Source organism: Camelus ferus, chromosome 1 (assembly GCF_009834535.1).
Source record: "Camelus ferus isolate YT-003-E chromosome 1, BCGSAC_Cfer_1.0, whole genome shotgun sequence".
Classification (NCBI taxonomy): domain Eukaryota; kingdom Metazoa; phylum Chordata; class Mammalia; order Artiodactyla; family Camelidae; genus Camelus; species Camelus ferus.
The window spans coordinates 47,296,344-47,312,724 of record NC_045696.1 but is presented as its reverse complement, the minus strand read 5'-3'; the positions used below and the strand labels follow the sequence as shown (position 1 = coordinate 47,312,724).

At 34.1% G+C, this 16,381-nt stretch overlaps 2 protein-coding genes across 6 annotated transcripts in view; one reads left to right on the top strand and one right to left on the bottom strand.

The window, feature by feature from the left end:
* The window catches only part of DZIP3 (DAZ interacting zinc finger protein 3), a 104,426-nt gene extending 103,755 nt beyond the window's left edge, over nt 1-671 (bottom strand). For 3 of the 5 annotated variants that reach the window (XM_032478625.1, XM_032478649.1, XM_032478657.1), the window contains exon 1: nt 264-671. The gene's annotated coding sequence lies outside the window, so the exon portion shown is untranslated. Of the gene's footprint in view, nt 1-4; nt 227-263 lie in introns of those variants that run through there. The other 2 variants (XM_032478667.1, XM_032478629.1) reach the window with 2 other exon arrangements.
* Nucleotides 672-705: 34 nt separating this feature from the next.
* Nucleotides 706-16,381, top strand: part of CIP2A (cellular inhibitor of PP2A) — a 31,731-nt gene continuing 16,055 nt past the window's right edge. The window contains exons 1-11 of the mRNA XM_006195517.3: nt 706-887; nt 4,585-4,732; nt 5,790-5,902; nt 6,768-6,862; nt 7,382-7,478; nt 8,360-8,482; nt 8,634-8,779; nt 9,155-9,230; nt 12,269-12,487; nt 13,827-13,986; nt 15,520-15,661. Of these exons, the coding sequence (XP_006195579.1) occupies nt 786-887; nt 4,585-4,732; nt 5,790-5,902; nt 6,768-6,862; nt 7,382-7,478; nt 8,360-8,482; nt 8,634-8,779; nt 9,155-9,230; nt 12,269-12,487; nt 13,827-13,986; nt 15,520-15,661 (1,421 nt within the window). The 5' untranslated portion in view covers nt 706-785. The remainder of the gene's footprint in view (nt 888-4,584; nt 4,733-5,789; nt 5,903-6,767; nt 6,863-7,381; nt 7,479-8,359; nt 8,483-8,633; nt 8,780-9,154; nt 9,231-12,268; nt 12,488-13,826; nt 13,987-15,519; nt 15,662-16,381) is intronic.

Here is a 16,381-nt window from a genome sequence, read left to right as displayed (position 1 = left end):
TTACAAAAACTGACGCTAACGAGAACACCCTCCGGAGCAATACCTGGCCCAGGAGTCACCTAGAGTAGCTTTCTCGAAAGTCTGACAACAACTATCACAAGGGCATGACTAATTTGCCACCGAATCCTAATGGCCATAGGTTTACTCTGAGAAACAAACATTCGCGGGCAGAAGGGGTGGACATATGAGCTATTTAAAAAGAGGCCCCGCCCAGGCCGCTTCAAAATCTAGGGCCCAAGATTCTCCACCTCAGAGCTCCTCACCGTGTCTAGACTAGGGGGAAGCGACCGTTTCTCGGGTAGAGGATGCTGCACAAAGGAAAAACTGGCCATCCAGCGTGAAGGCCGAGGAAGCAAACGAAAGCAGAGCGCACTGATGAACAAGGACACCCCGGCATCCAACCGCCCCTTCACAGGTGGAGCCGCAATTACATCTCTCGCGAGATGTCTCGTCTTCACGGGATCTCGAACTAAAACCTCGCGACTGTTCAGAGCAAGGGAGGCTCTGAAAGGACGGCCCCTAACCCTCTTCGCGGACTCACAAAGCGCCTCTACCATTCCCCCCTCCCCCACCCATCACCTTCCCTCCACCGCCCCGCGCTTCCCCTCCTTTCCCTTTATTGAGGGTAGTCCCTAGGTTGTCTAGGGACTTCCGGAGCGCAACCGGAACCGGAAGCTTCTAGGAGCGAGGTGGGTGGGGCCGAAAATCAAAAAAAGCGCGGCCGAAGGTGGAGGCCGGTGCTGGCAGGGTGGTGGTAGCCCTGAGCAGGGCTGTGGCGGGTCCCCATGGACTCCACCGCCTGCTTGAAGTCCTTGCTCCTGACCATCAGTCAGTATAAAGCCGTTAAGTCGGAGGCGAACGCCACCCAGCTTTTGCGGCACTTGGAGGTGAGGTGCTCCGGGGTGGCGGATGCGATAGGCTTCCTAGTTCACTTAGTGGTCGGGATATAGCGTCCTCAGCCTAAAAAAACAAAGGATAGCTCCTCGCTCCCTCCGCTGTCTTTTGTATTCGTAAAGAAGGAGAGTGAACGTCGGCCTTGAATTCCCACTGTCTTCTACGCACCCCCACCCGCCAGCCCGTCCGTATTCCCCCAAGGAAAGAGTAACTGCTGAAAACCCTAGGAAGAGGGAGGGTGGGACAAAAGGTTGAGGGATTTAAGTTGTGCTTGGAATTGGTAGAGAAGAAAGCTCGGAGCTGTATCTTTTCCTTTGCTTCTTATTTTGGTTTTTCCATTGTAACAGAGCCTTCGCAGAATGTATGGCAGTTCTCGGAGGTGGAGGTGATGGGGAGTGGTGATTAAAACTTGAATAATTTCTTATCCCTTAGGCAGTTTACAATTTGAACCTGTTGCTTACTGCTTTTATTTGAAGTCATGTTGAACTAGAGCTTGGAAAATATTACTTCAGCTTTCTCTGGATTGAAAAGCAGTCTCCCTTTCTAGTAATCATAATCTTTTTTCTTTACCAAAATATATTGCTCACAGTTTTTCAGTCTTAAAATAATGAATTGCTGTCACTTTTCCCTTAGTGTCCAGTGATTTGCTTATTTTGTGTTAAAAGTTATAATCACAGCTTTCTGGGATCCTGTTTGTTTTTAGGCTCTTAATCTCCTGTCATTTGTTAGGCATTCATGGAATTCCAACTAATATTGACCTCAGATTAATAAAAAACAATTAAGCCCAATCAAAGCTTATTTTTATCCTCTGTTGCAGCTTCTGTTGAGATAGAATTGAACATAAGTTTAAAATATATTCTAATTGTTGTATTAACCCTATGATAAAAGGCTAAATTACCAAAGATTAGCAAGATACTATGGAGGAAGGCAACTGTGAATGGCACAGTAACATAGACCTTTGTTGTAACTGGAGGGCTCTAACTTCTCAAACTTCACTAGTGCTTCTCCTACTACTTCAGGTGCCTGTCTCCTAAGAACATTTGTTTTCTTTTTTCATTCATTACCTCAACGAATTCCTACAAACCTGACAATGAAGGCGTTGGCTGTTAAATGCTAACACTTTGCTTCTCAATTAGGATAGAGCGGTGTGCTAGTGGACTCCAGAAGCCACAAAATAAGCAGAGCTGTCAGTATTATTTAAGAACTATGAGTGAAGAATTCTAGATTCATATCTTAAACGTTACCTCTTTTTGAGAATAAACAGGTATGTTGTAAATCTGAGCAAAGTATTATCATGAACTGAAAAAAACTTAAGAGAAATTTGAGGCTTGGAGATTGTGTTCCTGGCCTTTTCAAGAGGTTTACCAAAATCTACTGTTTAATTGAGTGAGAACATATGTGCATTGCATAAAGTGCATTCATCTTAAGTGAAGAGCTTGATGGTTTTTTTTTTTTTTAATAAGTGTACACTCAAGTAGCTACCAACTGTATCATGACACAGAACATTTCCAGCACCCTGTTAGTTTTTCAGTTGTCCTCTATGGTTCGGATAAGTGGATCCGTAACGTACTTCTTTGTCTGGCTTCTTCCTCTTAATATAATCTGTGAAATTTATTCACGTTGTCCATATGCCAGTACTTCATTCTTTTCTATTGCTATGTGAAATTCTATTGTACAAAGATACCACAGTTTATGTATATTCTCCGGTTGATGAACATTTGGGTTTTTCCAGTTCTGGGTGGAATTAGGAATAAAGCTGTTATGAACATTTTAATACACTTTTGTGGATATATGTATTCATTTCTCTTGTGTACCTCATAATGGAATTCTTAGGTCTACCAGTTTTCCACAAGTTACACCGATGTACCCTCCAGCCAGCAATATATGCTGTCATTTATCCACACTGCTCCTTGGTGTTCTTATATTTTTAAGTTTTAACCATTTTGGTTGATAATATTATGGTGAATATCTTTGTGCAGACCTCATGAGAGCAACATCTGAGGATACAAAGAGAGATGGGTATCATGTGAAAGGAGATTATTCACTCTGCTATCCTGCTGCACTTCTGCTGCAGTACTTTTTTCTTTTTGCAGAACTTGAACTTTGAATTTTTTTATGATTGGCAGAGCTGAGCTGGTCTCATTCTTGTTGGTGTTTCATAGCACTAATCTTAGGTAATGATTGTAAGCATAGATTTAGGGGCAATAAATCCCAGTTGTACTGCTGTCTATTTGTTCCTCAGTTTACTCATCTGTAAAATAATTAGCACCAACTTACAGGTTTATTATGAAGATGAAAGAAATAACATATATATGGTACCTAGAACCATGGCTAGGCCAGAGCAAATGCTAGAGTATTAGTTATTAATGAAATAAATTCTATTCTCATTAAAACATTCAGTGTGTATGAGTAAAGAGGAAATATGTAAATTTTTTTTAATTTTACCTTGTAATAAATAATTATTATATCTTAGAATATTTATGTTGTTGAAATACAGGTCCAGTCCTGAGGGAAATTGTATTTATAGTAGAAAATATCTTAATCTTTTAGAGGGCTAGCTGTATAAGCAGACAAAAGGGCAATGCTCAAGAGGTTCCTTACCCCAAAATGTTTACCATCAGTGTCTAACTTTGCCTTTGGACCTGTTTTTTCAGTCTGATAGACTTTTACTTTAATGTTAAAACACATACTCTGTGGGAACAGATACTCTGAAGATCTCTTAACAGCAAAGCTTTAGAAGAAAAACTGACATCTGGGTGAGGGAATAAAAGAGGGATACAGAAAAGAAAGAAAGAGGGATGCTGAAACAGCCTGAATACAGTCTTTTTTTTTTTTAAGTCTTTTAAAATAAAAACATTTAGAACAGATTTAATCTAATTCTAAAGTAACTTATTTTTATAGAAAAGATATGCATAATAGTGAATAATACTCATAAAGTGTTTTGAAAATAAGTGGCTGGCTGACAACTATTCCCAGACTTCAATCCCAGCTTTACCTTTTCGGGAGGTGGTTCAGATAGGGGGTGTGCTTATAGGGTTATAAGAGAAAAGTGAAAAGTGGAATAACAAATAATAAAATTTTTCAATGCCTGACCTGACTACTTAAAAAATTGTTTTAACTTCCTTCTTTGTAATCTCTAACTTCTGGGCTCAGGTACTGTCTGGTAGGGAGCAGAAGGAGCAACCATATAGTTAATCACATAGCTAAGCTTTTGAATTTAGCTGCTTTCCACTTTCCATTTGCTTTCCTCAAATGAGGTAGAATGAATGTATGGACTTCATTTATTCAAAAAGTATATTGATAGTAGAATGTTGATATGTAATCTATGTCTTCATAGAGTGATCAGTGTAGCTGGGAGGATAAATATTGCTAGATTGGCAAAAGCTTGTTAATTTATGAAATAAAAGTATAATGTACTATAGGGTAAGTATAACAGGCAAACCTAACCTAGTTAGTGGAAGAGGATTAGAGAAAGCTTTCTGGAGGAAACAAAACTGAAACCAGGATTACATTAGTTAGTGAATGAAGGGATAGGTAGCCTTCCATGTAGAGAGAATAGCACATATGCATTTAATAAATTGGGAAAGAATGTGGCAATGGTGCTCTGAAAGAACTGGGTTTTTATTTGAAATGGAGAAGAGATGAAAATTGCCAGTTCTTAAGTAATACATTTTAATGACTGTTTTCTAGGTAATTTCTGGACAGAAGCTCACCCGATTGTTTACATCAAATCAGATACTACCAAGTGAATGCTTGAGTTGCCTTGTAGAGCTTCTTGAAGACCCAAATATAAGTGCACCACTGATCTTAAGTATCATCAGTTTGCTATCTCAACTAGGTAATATAGTTAGTTTCTCTTTTTTATTTTTTAGAAGATATATGAATTTTTTTAAAGGGCAGATATAGAATCTTTTAGAGAATGGTTCACATTCAGAAGATTTCTTTGTTTCAGGACCTCTTAGAATTATTTTGTGTTGTGGATCTCTTGAAAAGGGAATATTATGTGCATTCTTTACTAAAATTATTGGAACAAAGAATCTGAAGCATATTAAAGAGTCAGTGGTCTACGAAAAAGAATGTACCTTGGGAAATGCCAGCCTACTTTTTCTTTTTAATGGAGGTACTGGGGATTGAACCCAGGAAGTCATGCATGCTAAGCATGCCCTCTACCACTGAGCTTTTACCCTCCTCCTAGCCTACTTTTGAATTAAGAAAAAAAAATGCATACACATAGTGCCAGTATGGACTACAGCACTCTGGAAAGTCACAGCTAGTGATCAAAACATCATTCTTTTTTTTTTTTTTTTAATTTTATTTATTTATTTGGGGGGGTAATTAGGTTTATTTATTTATATTTCGAGGAGATACTGGTAATTGAACCCAAGACCTTGTGCATCCTAGGCATACACTCTACCACTTGAGCATACCCTCCCCCTAACATCATTCTTTTTTGATAGACTATACTGAACTTAGCTCTAAAGCTAAAATACAAGTGTTACTTTTTCTGTTTTTCCCTACCTTATCTTTAGTTTTTAAATTTTTATTCATCAGTTACTCTTTTTCTTGATTTGTGTTTAGGGGTAGAGAGGAAATATTTCTGTGTGGTTATAAAGTTGATACGTGCTTATTTTTAAAAATCCCAATGATCTAGTAGTAACATAGAGCAGCATGTCAAATAGATGAAAATGTTCTCTGTGTTGTCCAATATAGTAGCCACCATAATCAAACTTCTGAACTGGAAGGTATTTGTAAACAAAATAGCTAAATTATATTTGATATTTTTATATAATTATAAATTTAATACAAAATAAATTTTAAATTATTTATCTTTCATCCATGAAGACCATATACATATATATATGATGTATTTTGTATGATTTTATTTTAACTTACAGCTGTAGACAGTGAAACCAGAGACTGTCTTCAGAATACATACAACCTGAATAATGTGCTGGCAGGAGTGGTTTGTCGGAGCAGCACTTGCCACAGTGATTCAGTGTTTTTGCAGGTATATACACCCACACAGCACTTTCCACTTAATACTTGTTCTCCCTTCCTTATTTTCAGATCAAAACTGATAGTATCTGTTATAAACTACTGACTTATAGTGTACTATATGCTGGTGTAACACTGCATGATGAGGCACAGTTCTCACTATTAATAAATTTAAAAGCTGGTTGATCACACATGTACTACTATTTAAGAGTTTCTAAAGAAGGGAATTTTATCCACATATACTACTATTGAAGAAAGACAAATCTACATTATAGCTGTTTTGACAGACTTAAAAACACATGTCAGCATTTTGAGATGTAAGCTATTTATATTCAAATTGTAATTTGAGTTGGCATCTAACCTCAATCTGTGTAACATTCTATAAAAATTGAAGCTATAGATTTGGTTTTATTTAACATAGACTCAAAGCTCTTCTACCCATAATAATTTCTTGAACCTAAAATGTCATCAGTTGTAAGAAGGAAAAACATTGCAAATTAAACTGACATGCACCTTTAAAGATGGTAAAATATGAAAAAATGTATACCTTAGAATTGATGGAATATGTGTATGTTTCAATTTGCATTTAAGTTTAAGATGGTTAAGTGAGACAGGTTGTTGACAAGGTGCTCTGTTTGAGATAGAATGTATAGAAATGTGTGAATCAGCAGCGGAACTCTTAAGGTTTTTAGTAGTCTCATTACTTGTATTTGTTAAAAAAAAAAAAAAAAGATAAAACCTTTTCAAGAAATGGAGAAGTTCTTACTCTAAACTCTGCCTTCTAAATTGATTACTCAGAATATGCACAGGAGTTCATTCTTGCGAGCATACAATATGTTTTCATATATTTATATTCATTGCTATTTTCTTATTCTCAGTGTATTCAGCTTCTGCAGAGGTTAACATATAACGTCAAAATTTTCCATTCTGGTGCCAATATAGATGAATTAATTACATTCCTGATAGATCATATGTGAGTATGCAACCAAACATGTAACCAAATAATCTATTGGTTTGTTTTTAACTAAAACCATATAATAGTTCAATTTTTCTTAAATAATTTTTTTCAACTTTTTAAACTGAGACTCTGATTCTTGCTTACTCCTCAGAGATGGTTTCAAGGATCAAATGGAGTAAAGCAACTTTAATTTTCGTAGCAAAAATTTATGAAATGAATTGATTTAAAAAAAACTTGTTGAAACTGAATATTACATGTTTAGTTATTAATCTTCTTGACAGAAGAATATACTGATAAGATAGCACATGGTCTCTTAATTATTTCTATGCTGCAATTGAGTAGGATCATTTAGTTTCAAAACATGAAATAAATGACAAATACTGTTCAAAGCTTGACAATCTTCACATGTTAGTCATATTTTTCTTTTTGCCTATAAAAAGGAAGGAATTTAAATGTATAAATTACTATATAATTTTTGAATAATTTAGAAGGAGCTTAATGTTTTTGTCTTTATTATTTTTCTTAAAACAACAGTCAATCTTCTGAAGATGAGTTAACAATGCCTTGTCTAGGATTATTGGCAAATCTTTGTCGATACAATCTTTCTGTTCAAACACACATAAAGACTTTGGTAAGAAGTTTGTGAAATGTTTCTGTCTTGTTTTGTCGTGGGTTTTATACTTAAAGAAAATTTTATTCACCTTTTTCTTTAAAAAATATTTAACAAGAATTCTCATGTGTTATCCAGCTGACCTATCAAAATTAATGAAGAATCAGATTGACATATAAATATCTTGAAATATTCCAGCTAAATTTAATATATGTTTAATTAAGACAAGTAAAGGGTTAATACAGTTGTTGAATACTAGTAGTTTTATTCTCCATAGCATCCCATTATTTGTCTTACTGAATAATTCAAGAAATGCTAAATTATTTTGTGCTGGCAGGGAGGCACACCATTGGCAATCTCATTTACCTCAGTCTCTTAGTTATACAAAATCAATTACAGCTCTCTCAGAAAGATTCAGAGTAAATGCCTAGCATCATGACCAGTACTTGTGATAAGTGAAGGCACTCAAATGAGGTGAACTAAACTACACTGTTAGAAATACATTAAATCAAGAAAGTTCATTGATTCTTTAAGGTGCTTTGTGAACACTTTCCTTGCTGTGCAGTAGTATAATTTTAAATTAAACAATATCTCATTTGTTTACGTGCTGGATTTTTCTTATTTTGTTGGCGGGGGTTATTTTGAGCCATGGAACTGTTGGAGAAAAATAAGTGCTTATAAACCCATGACTAAACACTGCTGTTCACTGAGATTGTACATATCTATACTACTACAAGCAGTGTATGAATGTACCATCTCACTCATTCCTTGAATGATCTCTTAGATTGATAATAATGTTTAATAAAAGTTTACCTACTCTGTGTGAGATATACTTTCTAAACCTAAATGTAACACTCATAATTTTTTTATTCTAATTTATCTTTTAATTTTTTCTTCCTCAGAGTAATGTGAAATCTTTCTATCGAACTCTTATAAGCTTCTTGGCCCATAGTAGTTTAACTGTGGTTGTGTTTGCACTTTCAATATTATCCAGTTTGACATTAAACGAAGAGGTTGGGGAAAAGGTAAATATGACTTTTTTGTAATTTATGAAAATAATTCTGAAGTTTATATTCTCTGATACTTTAAAAGTCATTGAGGCTCTTTGTTAAGTTTTAGGATGATGTCAACTTAAATTTTTTTTGGATAATATACTTTTCCCGATTTGTTTTTAAGCTATTCCATGCTCGAAACATTCATCAGACTTTTCAGCTAATATTTAATATTCTTATAAACGGTGATGGCACACTAACTAGAAAATATTCAGTTGATCTACTGATGGATCTTCTTAAGCATCCTAAAATTGCTGATTATCTTACCAGGTATGGCTCTCTGGCAAATTTTAGGACTTTTTCTTTAAACCAAGATGAATTTGTGATAAATAAGACTGCCTTTTTAGAGTTGGTAAACATGGACTTTACTGATTGACAATAGACTAAAATTGAAATGTTTTGATGTGCTTTGTTCCCATTCTTTTTGCTTTCCTGGCTGGAAATGTAAAAGTGTAACAAGGGGTGAGAGGGTGTGTGTGTTTCTTAGATAAATAAGGTTATGTCATTTTTCAAAAATACACATCTTGATTAATCTGTCCCAAAACTAGTTTTTTGTCTGAACAATATGATTTATCTTATACATAAATCCTTTTTACTGTATTAATTTCATAATTATCATTTGATATATTTTTATTTTAAACCTAGGTATGAGCACTTTTCTTCATGTCTTAATCAAGTATTAGGTCTTCTTAATGGAAAGGATCCTGATTCTTCTTCAAAGGTATACATCACTTTTTGTTTTAAACTTTTTAAAAACTATAATGTACAGAAAAACCTAAGTGCACAGCTCCGTGAACTTTTTCAAACTAAATATAGGCATTTAGACACTGTCTAGAGCAAAAAAAACAATGTAACCAAAACTCTGGAACCCTCCTCAAATCTTCATGGAAAACTGTTTCATGGTGCCTACTCTACTGAATGTGTATATATTTCGTGACATGGTGATTCCACTCCTAGGAGCATAGCCAAGAGACATGTCCATAAGCTCACCAAAGGACATGTAGAAAATGTTGAACAAATAGAAAATTAAATTTTAAACTGATTTCATTTAGTGATTTTTTTTTAAATGTCAGGTGCATAGAGGATAAATCCAATAAAATGTGTGCAAGGCTTCTACTCTGAAATTATAAAACATTGTGAGAAAAAAGCCTAAGTAAATATGGTGTACCAGGTTCATAGACTGGAAGACTTCACCATATTAAGTCAGTCAAAATTATAGCAAACTAGTTTTTTTGTTTTTGTTTTTGGTGTATGTGAACATTGGAAAGCTGATTATAAACTTCATATGGATATGCAAAGGTCCAAAAATACCATGACTCTCCTGAAAAAAAAAATGAACAAAGATGAAGGACTTTACTAGTACCAGATATTAAGACTTTATATAAAGCTCCAATAAGTAATATAGTACAGTACTGTCATAAGGATTGACAGCCAAATGGAACAGGGTACAGTCCAAAACCAAATCCACAGTATATAGTCTCCTGATTAATAATAGTACAGTCTTAATTAAAAGTATCATCATTTCAATAAATGACATTGGGTCAATTGAAAATCCACATGGGAAAAAGCTGAATTGTGACCCCTGCCTCACACCAAATTTGAAAATCAGTTCCAGAAGGATTGTAGCTCTAAATGTGAAAGGTAAATTAACTTTTAGAAGAAACACCTAGCAGAATATCTTCACAGTCTTGGGATAAAAAGATTTTCTTAAACAGAAAATAAAATCATGAAATATGTAGGGAAAAAACTGATAAGTTGGACTACATTAAAATTAAGAGCTTCTGTTCATGAGAAGACCACTAACAAGAGAGTGAAAAGGCAACTCAGAGTGGGAAAAGTTATCTACAATACATATATTGAACAAAGGACTCTTATCTAAAACGTTTTATTTTAAAATTGTACATATGAATAAGAAAAAATTTTGAATCCAGTAGATAACCTGAGCAAAAATTTAAAAAAAAATTTAATTAGTCAATAAATATGAAATGGTTGCTCAACTTTATTAATCTTCAGGGAAGTGCAAAATTAAGTGGTAATGCAATACCAGTACACAACCACCAGATGGTTAAAATTTAAAATATGATAATATCAAGCATAGATGAGAATGTAAAAGATGTAGAGTGTTGCAGTACTCATAGGCTGAAAATTGGTACAACTATTTATGAAAACTGGTATTAATCTACTAACATTGAACATATGCATAAACTATGACCCAGCAATTCCACTCTTAAATATTTACCCCAAAGAATTAAATGCATATGTATACCAAAGACATATACAATACATAGCAGTACTATTCCTACTAGCCAAGAATTGTAAACAGACTAAATGCCACTAACAGGCAATGGACAGATGAACTGTGGTACATTTATACAATGGAATGCTACATAGCAATGAGAATGTGTGAATGCAGCTGCATGCAAAAATATGAATCTCCCTAATAATGCTAAGCTAAAGAAACCAGGTATAAGAGAATACACTGTAAGATTCTGTTTATATATGAAGTTCTAAGTCAGTTTTCTTTATATAAATAGGCAAGCTGATTGAAAAATTTATATGGAAATACAAAGATCCAAGAATAGCTAGGATAAAATTAATCTCCTATCAGAAGTCTGATGTGGAAGAGTGGTTGGGACATTGTCTAGGAAGGGACACAAAGGAATACTGGAGTTTTAAAAGAATTTTCGTTCTTGACCTAGTTGCTGTACAGGTGTATTCACTTCGGGGAAACCATCTAGCCTTGCAGTAGCAATTAATCTGTATGTTATACTTTTGGAGAAAGTGTAAATGAGAAAGTATCTGCTTGTAAGTGCATAACACATCTCTGGTAAGATATAGGAAACTGGTAATATTGTTTGTTGCTTCCAGGGAGTATAGATAAAGGTCAGGCTAGTACCTTTGACTTTGGAACCAAATGAATGTATTACATATTCAGAGACAAATACTACAATTTATGTTTAAAAGAGAATAAGTTGAAGTTTTTTTATCATTTGTTACATAGTAAATGCTAATGGGCTGAATTCAGTTAAAATCGGGTAATTATCAGATGGATTAAAGCACAAATTCCAATTATATGTCATTTATAAGAAACAGTTAAAAATAGAAACATAAGTGGATAGGCAAAGAGGTTTTTTTTAATGATAAATTGGTAATATGTGAAATAAGGTAGAACTTACTTAACAGCTAATGAACAGGATGATGTGGGATGCTATGTAATGGAATAAGGCTCAGTTGTGAAGCAAAGAAATGAGGTAGAATAAGGAGGCTAAGGGGCGTAATGCCAACATTGTGCAAACGTATTACGGAAATAGCCATCCTTAAGCTTTTAAAGCTTTGGGATGCCACTTTTAAATATTATCCTAAAGTAAGCTTTATATCAGTCCTTGAATCTTAGCATGATAACAAGTATTCTTAATTACTAATTTTATTTTTAAATTTTTTTTTCATTTTTAAAACATGTTTGTGCTTTAAAGAAATTAAGTAAAAAGGTGTATAACATTAGTTGAAGTTGCCCTTTCTTCTTTGGCTCTCTCAGTCCTGTTATCAGAAGTAACTAACATTAACAAAATTTCTGTAACCTTCCAGAATCTAATTACACATTCTGAAAAATAATACTCAAATAAAAATTGGAAGCAGCTTTTAATCTTTATTTTAGAGTATTTTCTTTAAAAATGTATGTCATTTCCAGCTTCATTTTTGGTTGCTTTGTGAATTAAAGTTAATGAAATTGACATTTAATGAAGACTTTATATTGCACAGGTTTTAGAATTACTTCTTGCCTTCTGTTCAGTGACTCAGCTGCGCCATGTGCTCACAAAGATGATATTTGAACAATCTTCATCTGGCAACACCATTCTGGGAAGTCGTTCTAAGTGTTTAGAACCCACTGTAGCACTACTTCGTTGGGCAAGCCAACCTTTGGATGGATCAGAAAACTGTCCTATTTTAGCACTGGAGTTGTTCAAGGAAATATTTGAGGTAACAGAGATGGAATGATTAACAAATTGACTTTTCCACTTTTATGATCCTCGGTGAACAATTTTTTTAAAAAAAATGTTTGTAATAAACTTCCAATTGTTCATATGCTTTAGGAAAACTTCTTATATACTAGACTCCCTATCATTCAGCTACTGAATTTCTTTTTACTGGCAAAGTCACAAATATTAGTGAGGTTTTTTTTATTTTGTTTTTTCACTAAATAGCTTGCATATACTCCTTTCAGTATAAAAAGGAAAGGTATTAACTGAGATTTGTATGGTTTTTTGATGTATGACTGTATTTCTTGAAGTCACATTCTGTCTCTCCATCTCAGTAGATATTGTCTACTGTCTTTACTGAGTGGATTAACATAGGAACATTGGGTCCAGTCAGTCAAATGGAGTGGAGCATGTGAGGAAGAAATCCTTTCTGTGCAGGCCATTGCATTCTGGTAGATTCTACTATGTAGGTTACTTAGTATTCTCTACTATTTTCCCTGTTTTTATACCCATTCTTCCTACCCCAGTATCTTCCTGGAAAGTTTACCCTCTCATGACTGGGCCCTATTCACAAACAAAATTGTGTATGAGTGATTAAATTTTTAATTAAATATTTGTTACAGGTTATGCATGAATTATTATTTCTGTTTTATGTTGATCTTGACTGTTCACAATCAGTTTTAGCATTTAAAAAGCCCTTTGAGATTCTTGATGGGAATTATTTGTGATTGTAAAGTATTAACACCAATATCTGTTACTTAGTTATTGTAATTGCATTTAGCAAATTCGGAATATTTGTTTTCAGTACATACCTTTAACTCAGAATAATTTTAAAATCACAGATACAGTCCATTTTAAAAAGTCTTATTCGCATTTGATTAACCCAAAACCTTACTGTTCCATTTGAGGAAAAGTTTGTCACAGCCCTCAGAACTGGATAAAAGGCTAGATTTTAAATAAGAGACATGGGTCAGTGAACTTTTGAAGTAATTACAGTTGACCCTCAAACAACATGGGTTTGAACTGCTTGAGTCCACTAATATGTGGATTTTTTTCATTAGTAAATACCACAGTACTACAGGATCCATGCAGTTGGTTGAATCCACGAATGCAGAACTGTGCATACAGAAGGACAGGGTCAGGGCCAACTATATAAGTTATATAAGTTATAAAAGTCTCAGATTTTCGACTGTGTGAGGGTTGGTGCCCCAACCCTTGCATTGTTCAAATGTCACCTACATAAGAAATTTAAAGAGTTTTGCAGCTCAATAATGACTGCTTATGCATTCTGTGTTCCACTTCTGTTTATTTTTAATCATTGGTGGTGATTAATTCTCCAGGATGTCATAGATACTGCTAACTGTTCCTCAGCTGACCGTTTTGTGACCCTTCTGCTGCCTACGATTCTTGATCAGCTTCAGTTCACAGAACAAAATATAGATGAGGCCTTAATGAGGAAAAAATGTGAAAGGATGGTCAAGGCCATTGAAGTTTTGTTAAATATCCTTCAGTTATAAACATGGAAACTAAATAACCATTTTTTCTAGCATTATATTTATTGTACTTTTGACTTTGTAATTTTGTCATTTCTCGTGCTTGTATCTGTTCAGAATGGTAGCACTGAAGTTTAAACTGTAGAACTAATTCTAAATGAAGAGTCTCCTAGAAAGTTATATAGACTTTTTTTCCCCTTGTTTTTCTGTGTAAAACTTTAAAGCTTAAGAACATCTTCAGAAATGCTATTTAAACTTGATTTGTACATTTTTATCATAATTTGAGATTAGGAGATATATTTTAAAATACTGCCCTGTCACTCTCTTGATGCTAATTGCTGCCCTGGATGATGTGTGGTGCCATTCTTTGATGGAATATGTCAGAGGAAGAAAAAAACACTAGTAGTTAGCATTATTTTAGCTTAGTTTTTTAGCTTGTGTTTTAAAAATTATCACCTCCATAAATGTTTCAATGAAGACAAGATCACACTTGGTTATGAAAAAGACAAATGTTATCAAGACAAATTAATTCATTTCAAGGAAGAAAACCTTTAGCACAATTAGTGCCACTGCTTAGCTTCTGTGTACTGATTTTCTTGACTCCTTGTATTAGCTTTTTTTTTTTTAGATCAACTGATTCTAAGTCTGTAAGAATTCCAAGTCCCATTTTTCAAATTTTTGTTAATAGTTTTTTATTATCCAGCAAGGAGCCACTATATCTCAATCAGATCTCTCATATTTACTTAGTCAGGTTTTCTTGTATCTTAGAGCAACAAGAATTTGCTCAACTTTGTCCTGCCCTAGAGCAAACTCCACATCTCTTTAATCATCTCTCTGGACTGCTGCTTCTTAAATTTTTCTCTTTCTTGGCAGCAGTGATTTCTCAATCCTGGCTACATATTAGAATCATCTGGAGAACATTTGAAAATATTGACCCCTGAACCTTACTTCTGATTTAACAGAAGAAATGTGAAACCATGGGGTAGTGGAGTGTTTGTAATTGATTGCTTAAACTACCTATGTGAGTCTAACATGGAATCAAATTTGAAAACCACTGCTGTGAAGACACATGATTACTTTGCTTGACCTTAGAGATATAAAATATTCGGGCCTTCTCTCACTGAATGGTACCAAACTTGACCCTTTTTTAACGGTAGATATTCAAATTAACTTACAATATAGAAAGAGAAAATGAGAAATAACAAATGAGAAATAACTTCCCTTATTTCAGCAAATATTTATTGAACCATTGTGATACCTGTTAACAGAAAACTAATATCCAGTAGAAAAGCAGATCCTTTCTCTGTTTTACTTTAGAGTCAGAAACTTTTGGTATCAGTCCTATCTCTTGCCACTTAACCATTCACTTAAATGCTCTGAGCTCTAGTTTCTTAATCTGTCATTGAGCTAGTGGACCAATAATTACACCAAATGACAGTGACAAGATAATTATGAAATCATTCTAAATGATGTAAAGTGCTGTACAAAATGTAAGGGTTCTTTTGAGAATTTTTTGCTTGTGTTCCTTAATGAAACTTACCTCTATGTGGGGATGATACTCTAAAAATGCATATTGCAAAAATTCTGACTACTATCAAATGTACCACTCTGATAGAACAACAGTTTACATACGGCAAGATTGATCTGGGGTTTGGAACAAAGGTAGCAGATTCTGAATTGTGGTGAGTATATGAAATCCAAATGGCAAAATGGTAAGGCCAAACTTAATAAAAATCAAAGTATGTAGTGATTCTCATTCCTTTTGGAGGATGATCCTTGGGTATGTTCTATTAACTCAAGGTTTAGCAGAGAATTAACAAAAATATTTTCATAATGAGTATTTTAAAAATTTAGTTCATAGATCACATTCTTCTGAATACAGATATTAATATCTGTGGTTTGTTTTTCATTGCTTAGGTTTGTCTTGTTTTAATTTACTCTGACTATCTAAAGGTCTTTTATACTCCAAAACATTTTTTTTTTCCTGGAATTCCTTTTTGGCATTGCCTCTGTAGTTATTTTTATATTCATTTAATTTAATATTTCACAATGAAAAAGAGGGAGGTTTTTTATTTCAAAGAAATCAGTCATTGCTGGAAATAACAAAGGCAACTCTTCTTCATTAGCATGTCAAGGCTTATGGTTAAATGTAGATTTTCACTGATAGTTATGAGATTATTTTACCCCCTCCTCCCACATGAATTAAGTCCATCTAACAGATCTTTGTTGAGGACCTGCTAAATACTAAACAATATGATTTGTTCCAATTTCCATAAATGTCTTAATTGTCAGTAATTGTACTCAAGAACAAGAATTATCTCTTTACTTATTTGTAGTCCTGTTCAGTTATAAGACTGAGAAAAAAAGGCTTAATATAATCCATCCAGCAAGTATTAGATATT